The 14,269-nt window shown below is 39.8% G+C and overlaps 1 protein-coding gene across 2 annotated transcripts in view; it reads left to right on the forward strand.

Moving 5' to 3' along the window:
* The first annotated feature begins 218 nt into the window (after positions 1-218).
* Positions 219-14,269, forward strand: part of EPS8 (epidermal growth factor receptor pathway substrate 8) — a 212,605-nt gene continuing 198,554 nt past the window's right edge. For both annotated transcript variants that reach the window (XR_008199334.1, XM_052639440.1), the window contains exon 1: positions 219-488. Coding sequence is in view for 1 of the 2 variants with exons in the window: in XM_052639440.1 (XP_052495400.1) it covers positions 219-488 (270 nt within the window). In the remaining variant the exon portion in view is untranslated. The remainder of the gene's footprint in view (positions 489-14,269) is intronic.

Raw genomic sequence — 14,269 nt, forward strand, 5'->3', positions numbered from 1 at the left:
TCCGACTTTGATCGTGATCTTGATAGCTCCGCGAGGTGCCTGGCCCTCTCTCCTACCGCCCCTCTCCCGCCCACCCAGCCTCCGGGCGCGTTCGCCTCCCGCGCTGGGGTCTACCAGTTACTCGGCGCCTCGGCTGCCGCCAAGACCCGGAGAGCGGAGCCGGGCTCGGGGCCGCGCGGCGCGCGCTCGCGGGCTCGCTCCCGGCAGGGGAACTGGGCATGCGCGGCGCGCGGCCGATTCGGCGGGCGAGCTGGCGAGCGGGCGTGCAGCTCCAGACTTCCCCGGCAGCGGCGGCGGGCGAGGCGGTCTCGCCGAGCGCGAGGCCGGCGCTGAGCTCGCCCCGGGAGACCGCTTCTCCTCGGCCGGGCGCCGACGGCGGAGGACTGGGAGGGAGCGGTCCGGGTCGGGGGCTTTCTCCCGGCCGCCTCCCGCCTGGTGAGGGCTCGAGGCGCCTCCGGGGAAGCCACGGCCCCGAGGGCGGATCCGAGGTAAGAGCCCCTCAGAGAAGGGAGCCTACCGGGGTCCCGCGGCCCGGATTCTCCCGTCGATTTTCGAAACCCGCCTTTGTGTGCCGAGATGGAGCGGTGCCAGGCGCCGCGTCCGCCTTCGTTCACTCTGACTGCTTTCAACTGGTGTCGGGAGCCAGGTGTGCTAGGGCGCTGCCTCCGGAGCGAGTCCGCGCGCGGGTCCCGGGCGCCCCGAGCCGGTGCCCGCCCTCCGCGCTCGGGGCTCCGGCAGGGTGGGCGGAGGAGACGCACACGGTCCTTGTCGTATTTCCCGGTAACCTGAGCTTCCGCAGGTACACCTGCGTTTCTCTGGTCCTCTGGGCGACTCCAGGACCGAATATTCTTCTCCCGGCTCGTCTGAGACTTGGGCTTTCATAGAGCTACCCTCCCCATCCCCACATTGGGGTGTGTGTGTGTGGTCTTTTCCAATTGACACTTTGCAACAAGATCCCACCATCGCATACCCCTCCAATTTCGAGAGAGCACGTTGTTCGTGCGTAGTTGTCACTCCTAATTCCTGGTGACTTTCCTTGGTTAGCGGCTTGACTCGGCTCACTTACCATTTTACTTTTGGGAAGACGGCCCTTCTGGGGTCTTTGTCAGTAAATGCCTTCGGAGTGGGTTTCCAAGACCCTGCCCGCTCCTCCTACGCTCTCACTTTCTTCTCTCCTTTCAGGGACTCCCTGTATGCAGAATCTTGCCAGGGATCGTCCCCTCCCTTGCATTGTTTGTCAAATCCTTTCCCCATGGTACCCACAGCCTCGCTGGACTCTCTTTGGCGGTAGGATAATGTATTAGGTGTGAGGATTTGAACCCTTTAGGCGTCAAGAGCGGTAGAGCATTAGGAATTGGAATTCACCTTTATAAAATGTATTTCCATGAAATGTATTATTGCTTTTCTTTTGACGGTTTCAGTCCTTACCTCAGATAGTAAGAGGAATAGCTAATATCTGAAGAGTTCAGATAAAACTTGGTTTGAGACGCATGTGACTGCTTGGGTTTTGGCTTTATCTTGGGGAAATAGAAGAATTGGGATTCCTAGAAGTCTTCTTTATGTACATATAGCAAAGTAGCTGTGTTGTGTATTGCTTCTAATGTATTTCCATTGAAAGGATACCATTCTTCTACAGGGAACTGGGTTGTGTGAAGTGTGAACCGGTAATTTAGATCATGTGGTCATTGAAAATTAAAGACTGTGTTGTCCTTTCTCACCTATTTTCTATTTGGAATTGGAGTTTTCTGGACATATTACTATAGTTCTTATGTAGCTGGTGTGGGAAATTTTTGGTCATGGGCTCACATTTTTACCTGGCAATTTGAAAAATAACCCACTTTGTAGACTTGCCATGTAAAGGGTAGGGTAGAATGTATCACAAACGTAATAACATTTTATAGACTGCCTTTAGTGCAGAATTCAGAAATTAAGACTTCTAAAAATTCCACAAGTCATTCTCTTCATAGAAGAAAAGGAAAGATAATTTGCTTTTAATTCCAGTGTTGTGAGATAAATCACAATATTTGATACATCCTCATTGTAATCTTTTTTCTCCCACTTTTCAGTGTCACTGAATATCATTATATAGTAATTTTCATCCTTTTACTAATATTGGGGGAATATTTTAAGTTGTATTTAGCATGAAGTTTCTTCAAAATGGTTTATTCTTGTTTGTTCCCTGTTGGGAATCTAATTCCAGATTTTGAACACTTGGCTTGTTTCTGATCAAATGTAAAGATTTTAATTTTGTTTTTATCTCTAGATTTTCCTGCTTTCAATTTTTTTGTCTATGCTAATACTTTTCAGATATCAGTTCTTTTTTTTTTTTTTTATTAATGCTATGACATAGGCTTCCTGCCCTTTCCTTTCAGTGATTTTATGTGGTACATTTCAAATAGTAATCTGTTCCTTTTCTTTCATTATTTTACACCTGTGTTCGCCCACTACTTTTAACTTTTTTAAAAAATTTACAATTTTTTTTTGTCATGCAGCATGCAGAATCTTTGAATCTTCAGAATTCCTAAATCAGGAATTGAACTCATGCCTCCCCCTGCAGTGGGGCAGCAGAGTCTTTATCACTGGATCACCAGGGAAATCCTCACCCACTACTTTTTATTCTTCTTCTACAGACTCTTCTGTTTCTTCATTTATCTACTTTAATTCTGCAGCAGCTCACTTGAACCACGACGTGTATAAGGAAATACATTAAAAGTATCCAGAATAAAAGATGATGGTTTTTCTTAAGGTCTTGGTTTAGATGCTTGAAGTTTTGTCAGATGGATATTTTAGCACTGATTTGATTTATATAAAGTTTGTCAGCTTTTCGGAGTTGTATTAAGCATACAACTATGTTTGGGTCATCAGAAGGCAACACAAGTTAATGATAATTACAAACTTTCAGACATCTGCAATGGTATGTAAGAGGAAAAAGAATTTTAATTTTAGTTAAGTACTTCGCTTAGGGTACATCCCTGCAGGGAATTCCTGTGTGAAATTGTTTGCAGCTGTTAGTGATTGAAAATATTTTCTTCAGAAAAATCCTGTAATGGAATAGTTGTAAACATTTGAGGTTTAGTGTATCCATGGAAGGTGTGAGGTTCTTCCATGCCTTACTACAGCCTCCTCAGTGTTTTCTAGATACATTCTTAACTGGTATTTTTAAAAACATATTTTGTTTTTTAGATCAGATTTATAGAAAAAGTGTGAAGATGGTAAAGTGACATCTCATATACCTCCATATTGTTTCCTCTCATTACTATCCTACATTAGTATTTGTTGCATCAGTGAGACAATCTTGGTACATTGTTGTGTAGTCATTAAGTCCTGTCCGCCTCTTTTGCAGCCCATGGACTATAGTCCCGCCAGGCTCCTCTGTTCTTGGGATTTCCCAGGCAAGAATACTGGAGTGGGTAGCCATTTTCTTCTCCAGGGGATCTTCCTGCCAGAGGGATCAAACCTGCATCTCCTGTATTGCCAGGCGAATTCTTTACCACTGAGCTACCAGAGAAGCTCATTGGTACATTATTATTAACTAAAGTTTATACTTTAGATTTCCTTAGTTATAGCTAACGTGCCTTTTCTTTTCCAGGACCTGTCCTCTCGGGTGCCACATTACACTTAGTTGTCACATGTCTTTAGGCTTCTCTTGGCTGTGACAGTTTGTTAGACTTTCCTTGTTTTGGATGCTCTTTGCAGTTTTGAGGAGTACTGGTCAGGTATTTGGAGAATGCCCTCCATGGGAATTAGTCGAATATTCTCCTCATCAGATTGAGGTTTTGGGTTTTTGAGAGGAAGATCACTAAGGTACAGTGCTACTTTTATCACATAATGTAAAGGGTGCTTACTACCTCATTTGGTAAAGAATCTGCCTGCAATGTAGGAGACCCTGGTTTGATTCCTGGGTCGAGAAGTTACGCTGGAGAAGGGATAGGCTACCACTCCAGTATTCTTGGGCTTTCCTCGTGGCTCAGCTGGTTAAGAATTGGCCTGCAATGCGGGAGACCTGGGTTCGATCTCTGGTAAAGAATCACCCACAATGCGAGAGACCTGGGTTCGATCCCTGGGTTGGGAAGGTCCAATGGAGAAGGGAAAGGCTACCCATTCCAGTATTCTGGCCTGGAGAATTCCATGGACTGTATAGTCCATGGGGTCGCAAAGAGTCAGACACAGCAGAGCGACTGACTTTCACTTCACTTTCACTATCAGACATGATTTATCACTGTTGATATTGATCTTGATCACCTGGCTGCAGTAGTATTAGTTTTCTCCACTGAAAAGATTGCTCTTTTTTCTTTCTTTTAATGCTCTTTCTTAGAAGGAAGTCATTGTGAACAGCCGATACTTAAGAAGTGGAGAATTATGCTTCTCTTTCTTGCCTGTATTTATATACACTTTTTGAAATTTTTTTGCATGGAAGATTTGTCTCTTGCCTCCATTTATTAAGGGCTTCACTCATAGTTCAGTTGGTAAAGAATCTGCCTGCAATGCAGGAGACCCTGGTTTGATTCCTGAGTCAGGAAGATTCCCTAGAGAAGGGATAGGCTACCCACTCCAGTATTCTTGAGCTTCCTATATGGCTCAGCTGGTAAAGAATATCCCTGCAATGCGGGAGACCTAGGTTTGATCCCTGGGTTGGGAAGATCCCCTGGAGAAGGGAAAGGCTACCCACTCCAGTGTTCTGGCCTGGAGGAAACCGCGGACCGTATGTATAGTCCATGAGGTCGCAAAGAGTTGGACACTATTGAGCAACTTTCACTCACACACTCCATTTATTAATTTGCTCAATCATTTGTCTATATTGGTCTGGACTCCTGGGTATTTTTGTACTTTGGGTTGGAATCCAATACTGCTTTATTTTGTCCCCCAAATTGTTTCAGTTTTGGACACTGTGAGCTCTTTCAGTTGGTTCCTGTCTTCCTTTGACATCTATTTTTAAAAATTTAAATTTATTTATTTTAATTGGAGGTGAATTACTTTACAGTATTGTATTGGTTTTGTCATACATCAACATGAATCCACCACGAGTGTACACATGTTCCCCATCCTGAACCCCCCTCCCACCTTCCTCCCCGAATCATCCTTCTGGGTCATCCCAGTGCACCAGCCCCAAGCATTCTGTATCCTGCATCGAACCTGGACTGACGATTCGTCAGATGTATAGAACAGTCTTTTGGACTCTGTGGGAGAGGGAGAGGGTGGGATGATTTGGGAGAATGGCATTGAAACATGTGTAATATCATATAAGAAATGACATCTCTATTAATGTAAGGTTTTTAAAAAAAAAATCTTTCCTTATTTTCTGACATGAAAAGATGCTCCAAGATTATCTTCTGTATTTCTGTTTCCTGCCCCAGCCCTAGGGTTAGCCAGAAAGAATCTGCTTCATCTTCTTGGGAAATGATGTTAGAAGCCAAGATCTGGGTTCTAGGTATTCTTTTTTTAAAAATTATTATTATTTTTAATTGGAGTATAATTGCTTTACAATGTTGTGTTCATTTCTGGTGTACAACAGTGTGGATCAGCTATATGTATACATATATGCCCCTCCCTCCCACCCCTCTAGATCATCACAGACTGTAGATTGTAGATATTCTTGCTGCTACTGAGGTGTCATTACTTCTAGAACCTCTCATGGGACAGCAGGGAATGCATATGTGTGTATATACAAATGCCTGTATATGTACTTAGCTAAGCATGTTTCTTTATGTAACCATGTGTGTCTGTGCATGTGCTCAGTCCAGTCCAACTCTTTGTAGCCCCATGGACTGGAGTCCATCAGGCTTCTCTGCCCATGGAACTCTCCAGGCAAGAATAATGGACTGGAGTGCCATCTCCTCCACATGCATATCTATTTTAAGCTAAATATGAGTTTACATCGTTGTCTCTTACTCTGCCTAATCCATTACCACCTGTATCATTCTGGATTTCTTTCCTCTCTGATCTGTAAATTCACTCTAACAGGGAGAAGAAACCTGGCTCTCACCATCTGCCATCCATTCACTTAATTGTTCAAACCCATTATGTGTGTACAACAATACCAAAATTGTTAACCTGTGCTTTCTTTAGAAAGAGGAGGAAACAGCTTCATCAACTAGAGCACAGTGCTTATGTGCTATCCCTTTTACAGATTCCACTCAGCCTTCGAGATGCCACTCCTTTCCCTCCCATCCTTTTAAGGGAGGTTGCTGCACACATGTATGATACAGGTAGATACTTCTGTCACACCCTAACTTCCATCTTGGGATCCCCACACCTTCTAAGTGTTTTTTAAAAAGTTTACATATATTGTTTTACTCTTTGTTTTGTGAAGTTCTGTGGGTTTTGACAAACGCGTAATTTCATTTACTTGCCTACAGAAGTATCATACTGAATAATTCCAACACTTCAACATCTTCTGTGTTTCACATATCACTCCCTTAACCTCTCTCCCTGGCAGCCACTGATTTTTTTTTTTTTTTTTTTTACTCTCTCTATAGTTTTGCCCTTTCTGGATATCATATCACTAAAATCATACAGCCTTGTCCTATTGGCTTCTTTCACTTAGGAATGTGCATTGAAGGTTCATTCATGTCTTCTTGTGGTTTGATAGTTCATTTCTTTTTATCGTGTAATAATATTGCATTGTATGGATGTATCCACAGTTTGTATCTATTCATCTGTTAAAGGGTATCTTGCTTGCTTCTGATTTTTGGCAGCTATGAATAAAGCTGCTATGATTATTCATGGGTAAATTTTTGTGTGGACCAAAGTTTTCAGATCAGTTGGATAAATACCTAGGAACACAATTGTTGGATCATGTGGTAAGATTCTGGTTAGCTTTGTCACATATTATCAATCTGTTTTCCAGAGAAACTGTAAATCTTGCATTTCTACCAGCAGTGAATGCAAGCTCCCATTGCTGCTCATCCGTCTTAACATTTGATACTATCAGTTTTTTGGATTTTATCCGTACTAATAAGCACACAGTAATATCTCATTGCTTTAATTGGCCCTTTCCCTAATGGCATTTAACGTTAAGCATCTTTTCATATGCTATTTTCCATCTGTATATTTCTTTCATGAGATGTCTGTTAGGAACTTTTGCCCATTTAAAAATAGATCTGTTTTCTTTTTGGCTGTGCTCCGTCTTCCTTGCTACGCAGAGGCTTTCTCTAGTTGTGGCAACTGGGGGCTACTCTTTAGTTGTAGTGCTTGGGCTTCTCATTGGGGGGCTTCTCTCGTTGTGGAGCATAGGCTTTATGGTGCGAGGGCTCAGTAGTTGTGGCAATGGGGCCTAATTGCCCCACGGTATGTGAGACTTTAATTCCCGGACCAGGGATCAAACCTGTGTCCCTTGCATTGTAAGGTGGATTCTTAACCACTGGACCACCAGGGAAGACCCGTTTTCTATTGTTGATTTTAAGAATTCTTTATATATATTTTTGGTACAAGTGCTCTATCAGATACTTACTCTGCAAGTGTATTTTTCTAGAGTGGCTTGTCTTTTTGTTCTCTTAGCAGCGTCTTTACAGAGCAGATATTTTAAATTTTAATGAAGGCCAACTTATCAGTTTTATGCGTAGGCTTTTGGTGTTGTATTTAAAAACTTGTTGCCAAACTCAAGATCACCTAGATTTAATCCTGTTTTCCTACCCCTTAAAAGTTTTATAGTTTTGTGTTTTGCTTTTAGATATATGACTCATATTGAGTTAATTTTTGTACAAAGGGTAAAGTCTGTGTCAGTTAATTTTGTACAAAGGGTAAAGTCTGTGTCAGATTCATTTTTTTCCCCTGGTGGATTTCAAGTACCAGTAGCTAGTAAATGTGATATTTTAAGTAAAGTAGATTATAAATTAGATTTACGGTGGAAAGCAAAGTGTTTTGATTTGATTGTTTTTACTTGTTTTGCAAAATCAGTTAAAAGAAACAGTTGAGAAATGACTTGGAAAACCAAAATGTAACACTGCATGGACTTTATATACCAGGACTGATTCCTGGACATCGTATATAATTCATTTTCTTCTTTCTCACCAACTCAGAGAATCTTCTTTGTGGAAATTAGAATTGTTAATTGAGTAACACATGTCAGTTAGTTTAGATCTAATCATAGAAATAATTAATAAAGCTCTGTTTTTCACAGAAAAAGTCCCAAATAAGGGATTTGCAGGATGTATGCTGAGAAGGGACAGATGATATCCACACCATCTAGAAACCTGAGACTCTCTTGTCTTTTTTCAAGTGACTTTTTTTTTTTCAAGTACCTTTCATTTGGTCAACGCTTTTTGTTGTCGACATCAGGGCCAGCAGTATTGTTATATTACAGTTAGAACCAGAACCCTTCAAGAAGCATCTAGATTAGATCAGACATTATAAAACTAGCACCTTCGGTGTGGCAAGCATTACATACATTATTTCTTTTAACTGTCACAAGACCTCTTGAAGGCAAATCTCCTTATTTCTAGATTACAGGTAAGAAATAGGCTCAGAAAGAGAAAATGACTTGCCTGTGGTCTGCATGGGGAGAGAGAGACAGAGTTAGGATAGATATCTTGATCTTTCTGACTCTAAAACCCATGTTTTTAGCTTTCTTGTGTTATCTCTGGCTTCCCTGATAGCTCAGTTGGTAAAGAATCTGTCTGCAATGCGGGGGACCCCGGTTCGATTCATGGGTCTGGAAGATCCCCTGGAGAAGGGATAGGCTGCCCCCTCCAGTATTCTTGGACTTCCCTGGTGGCTCAGCTGGTAAAGAATCTCTAATAACTGATGTTACTGATGTTACAGCTCTAGTAAGCTGGTGTTATCTCTAGTAACTGAAAAAGTGCTAGGGTAGTATTAATGTGTCTTTGATTTTATTCTTTTCTTTAACATAGTACTTAAATGACTACTGATTTAACTGCGAATGCCTCAAAAGATTGTGTTTTTGAGATCTGTGGAGATTCTTTTTTTTCTTTTTTTTTTTTTTTATGTTGATGGATCTACATCCCTCTGACCCAGAGCTATGAGGTATTGCAACATCTGTAAAGAATGAGATTCCTTTAAAGAGGGGAAGTTGTGGGGGATAAGGAAAAGTAGAACATACATTGTTGTCATTAGCTGTTTGTTTATCCCTATGCCTTGCTGAATTAAGTTTCTTGAGGGCAAGAAAGTGTCTCATTGATATTTAAGCACATCACATGTGCTACCCACTCACAAAACGTTCGCTAGATGAAATCAGCACGCTATCATAACTTTTTACAGAAGTATCTTTAGAATGTTTAGCAGGGGACGAACTTTTCTTCACCAAGGACTTTGAAGGTAATTACGTTTCATTTGTTCATTCAATTCATCATTTATTGAGCATTTGTTGAGTATCTGTTCTGTGCCAGACACTGTACACACAGAGAAGAATAAGACAGGATCTCTGCCTTCTGTCATCAGGGAACCCAGAGAATGGAGGCAACCAGACAACCATCTCAATACAGTGTGGAGCTAAATGGAATATGTATTAAACAAACAAGCAACTGATGGACTTTGAAATCAGAGAGACCTTATCTGCCTTAGTTTTCTTATGTTAGAAGTGGAAACAATAGTAGTACCTGCTGTTGCAGTTGTTGGGAGGAGGTTAAGTGAACAAGAGAAAAAAAATGTACACATTTGTATTTATATCTCAGTACATAGAAGAAGGGAGTGGCTCACTGTTGTTGATGAAGTCAGAAAAGTCTTTACTGGGTATGTGACACTTGGCTTTATTATAGGATACATTTTAAGGTCAAGAATGAGAGGACTCCAGGGCATTCCAGGCGGAAAGATAAATACATGTGACGTGTGCAGAATGGGTTGGCATGACAGGAGCGATGCGGAATTCTGCACGTTCTCACAGATGGAGCCCCTGGGATTATTAGAAAGAACTGAATAACCAGTTACTTTGCATTTTTATGAGTAACAATACAAAAGAGTAGTCATTACAGTGGAGTAGGAGAAACTCAAGGTACCAAACCTGCCAGAAGAATTGCATGAATGCCTTCTGCTAATCATGTGATTTCTGAATGCAGTCCTTTATGTAGCAGATAAATTCTTGTGTTCCTTTTCAGCCCTGTGACACTCAAGTGATTTTACTAAGAAAGAGCACTTGTGTGTTTGGGTGAAATCAGAAGTCCTGTCTCAAACCATTCTATTTTTTTTTTTAAACTTTTAATTTTGTATTGGAGTATAGCCGATTAACAATGTAATAGTTTCAGATCATTCTTTTCTTTTTTAATTGACGTATAGTTGATTTACAGTATAAGTTTATAGTGTACAGCAGAGTGATTCAGTTATATATGTATATATATAGAGAGAGAGACACACACACAGATGAATTAATATATATGTATATACACACATACATATTTTTCCATTATGCTTTATTAGCAAAGCGTTCTTATATTTAGTAGCATGAAAGTGTTAGTGCTCAGTCATGCCTGACTTTTTGCCACCCCAGGGACGATAGCCTGCCAGGTTCCTCTGTCCATAGAATTCTCCAGGCAAGAATACTGGAGTGGGCTACCATACCCTTCTCCAGGGAATCTTCCTAACCCAGGGGTCGAACCCAGGTCTCATGCATTGCAGGCAGATTCTTTATCATCAGGGAAGTCCTATATTTAGTAGCATAGCAACATAAGAATCTAATATCCTAATGAAGTGGGATCTAGTCCTATTTGAGCCTTCCAAAATTCTAAGAACCATGAACAGTTTTTCACCAGAACCTGAAACACAATACTTAGGAATGTGCTAAAGTAATTTGTTCAGTGAATCAATTATTAATTGATAAGAGGTCAGAGTTCTGTAGTTGAAAAATTGTGATTTTAATATAAGGAGAAAGAAAAGAACATGAAGCTCAATAGAAGGAAGAGAAGTTTATATTTAAATAGAGGGAAAAAGATATTTTTCAAATATCCTCTGTTAAAGGCTGCTGCTGCTGCTGCTGCTGCTGCTGCTAAGTCACGTCAGTCGTGTCCGACTCTGTGTGACCCCATAGACAGCAGCCCACCAGGCTCCCCCATCCCTGGGATTCTCCAGGCAGGAACACTGGAGCGGGTTGCCATTTCCTTCTCCAATGCATGAAAGTGAAAAGTGAAAATGAAGTTGCTCAGTCGTGTCCGACTCTTAGCGACCCCATGGACTGTAGCCTACCAGGCTCCTCCATCCATGGGATTCTCCAAGCAAGAGTGCTGGAGTGGGGTACCATTGCCTTCTCCATGTTAAAGGCTAGTGATATGAATTTCATTTTATTTAGAAAGTTTTTTATTAGCACAATTAGAGTATTACTTCTCTATCACCATTAGAATATTATTCCTTTTCCTAGAAGTATATGCATATTATTGATATAGTAAATCAATAGTGACATATTGGCTTAATGCAACAATAGAATGTTTCCAGTGTCTGAAATATAACATTGTTATCACTGAATACTCTGATTTTTCTGCAAACTCTAATATTTGTAATGTTTTATAATATTGTAACTGTTTCTAGTTTTTTTCATTAGAAAATAAATGTTTAAAAAATATAAGCAGCAGAACAAATTCATAAAGAAATACGTGGATGAAATACATTACTTTCGAGAAGACATTGAACATGATTTAATTTTCTACAGTAATTTTAATGGTAATGTTAGGCATGAACATATAATAAGATGATTGTGAGTATACTGACTTTTAAATGTGAGAAAAATATAACTATGATGAGAGAGCAGATACATTTAACTTCATATGGAAGAAAATAAGACATTATTATAGCTATATAGACTTTTCCCCGCAAATAAGCATGTTAATCTTGTCTGTGTGTTTATGTATATATACGTAATTTCCAGTTTCTCTTTCCAGTATATTTGGAAACTATGTTTTATGAACAACTGTATATTGGTATTTAAAAATATTGCTCTTTAATTCAGAAATATTGATTTAGAACCCTATCTTTAGGGTTTCTTGATTTGTCTTTATTATTTTAGTATGTTTATCTGAATTATCAGAACTTCTGATGTAAAATCTTTTTAGTTTGTGGACTAAAAGCTAGGTTAGATATTTTTTATATCTCAAGGTCCTTTTAGACAAGAGAAAACATCGGTTTTTGTTGGTAGTTTTTTTATTTAGCTCTTTTGTGGGGCCTTGTTAGACTCTGAATAATTTAAAAGCAATGGAATTCTTTCTGTGATAAAAATCTAGTCATCAGGCCAAATCTTGTAGCATTATTCACGTGATACTCATGCATGTAAAGGTGTAGAATTAATATGTATGCCTGAAGTATGTATATTGAAGAGGGTGTTTTTAATTATTAAAATAGCCCTCTAAAGATTTTAACATGTGTGGATTCACAGATTTGCTTAAAGTCTTAGCTCTTCTGTTTTTAAGTGAATGATCTATGATAGCCAAGCCTGAAGAATAATGTATAAAGAATAATAACAAAAAATTTATAACTTCTTTAAATTTAGGAGTAATTATTTTTCTATTTTTCTGCATTAGCATATTTACTATGCAGCATTATAAGATAAACTGAGTTTAAAGTACCATCTTTTTCTGTTGTTTTACTTTTTCATATATTTCTTATCCAAATGACCAAAACAAAAATTTCAGCACCATTTATTACAGCGTCCATGCACTTGATTGTATTTTACGTTTTTCAGTTTAATCTGAAGACTTTCCATAGTCTCATGAAGGAAACAGTCGTATAAAAATCTTGAAGCAGATAAATGACCATGTGAGTGTTCCCTCAATACCTTTCTCTATCCTGCTTCCCTCTTTCCTGCCTTACTCTGTCTTCCAGCCCCAGGGTCTGACCACTTTTTTTCAGGGCCCAAATGGCGTTAGTTGAAAATATATCTTTCATAACTTTGCTATCTTTCCAGTTACCATTCGGACTTTCTCACTAAGTGGTGAGATCTCAGCTGTGGTGAGTGAAATCTGAATAAAAGAGACATTCATGGTGGTTATGACAGTGAAGGTTAAGTTTAGGCTGCCAGAGAGTTTGAAACAAAGGAGGGATTGAAGCCCTCATCACCTTCATCTTATTTGGGTAGTAAGTAAATTATTTTGGAAGTAGTAAGGTCTCATTAGGAAGATAGTGAAATCTTGTCCAGACTAAGTACATTCACAGTGACTGACTTCAGCTGGAATACATCTGGACACCACTAAGTTTTTATACTAATTAGAAAAGATCCACCATGGTTTTGTTTGTATGTTAGAGTATATGCTAGTGACTTTTTAAAAAACAGTTTGTTTTGTAGGAGCCCCTTAATACCACAGGGAATTTTAGAATTTGAATTCAAATAGTTGTCAAGTAAATTTGTATAATGTAGAAAAGGTTTTTTTTGGTATGGAAAAGTCCATGATGTTCTAAAGGATCTTCAAATAGGAGTAAAGTTTCCCTCATCTTGCCCTCAAAGCCTCCCCTCTCCCACCTTCCCTATAACTGTTGTTGTTTAGTCGCTCAGTCGTGTCTGACTCTTTGGGAGCCCATGGACTATAGCCAGCCAGGCTCCTCTGTCCATGGGATTTCCTAGGCAAGCATACTGGAGTGGGTTGCCGTTTTCATCTCCAGGGTATCTTCCTGACCCAGGGATTGAACCTGTGTCTCCTGCTTGGCAGGTGGATTCTTTACCTCTAAGCCACCAGGGAAGCCTACCTATATCTGTTACCTAGAATCATTTCCATTTTCTGTCTCTGCCCGGCAGTTGGAATATTTGAAGTATGATTTTGTGAATTGTCACAAAACAAATGTACCATGAAGTAGAAGGCCTAAGAATAAGGGATAATTTAACTCATTGGCTGCCAATTAGATTTTCATGTTATGTTTGTGGTTTTCAAAGGCATTTATAAGATTCCAAACTAATGGATTGAATGATGAAATCATTGGGAGAGCTAGTGGTGGTAGGCTCTGATATATGATAGAAATAGTTCAGCAGTAACAAAAGTAGAAACACGCAGATTTCCCGAGAACCTGTAAGCTGTTTTTATTACTGTGCTGTTCATGAACTACATATGGGGCACTTTGATTAAATATACTGTAAAGAATAATGTATTATTTGTTAGAAATTTATTTGATAAATAAACATAAAATAAAGTTGTGTCCCAAACTATACCTGTTCTTGCAAGATCTTTCTGGCTAATGCTGATTTTATTAGACTATTGGGGACATTGATTGGATTTTAGAAATTAGATGTAACAAATGCTTGCTGTCCATAGAGGCAGATGGGTTTGATTCCGTGATCCTGAGAGAACAGATATAAATTTGAGGGGAAGCTTTAAGCTGATCTAAATCTGCTGAGTTTTTCTCTCTT

Source organism: Budorcas taxicolor, chromosome 5 (genome assembly GCF_023091745.1).
Source record: "Budorcas taxicolor isolate Tak-1 chromosome 5, Takin1.1, whole genome shotgun sequence".
Lineage (NCBI taxonomy): Eukaryota > Metazoa > Chordata > Mammalia > Artiodactyla > Bovidae > Budorcas > Budorcas taxicolor.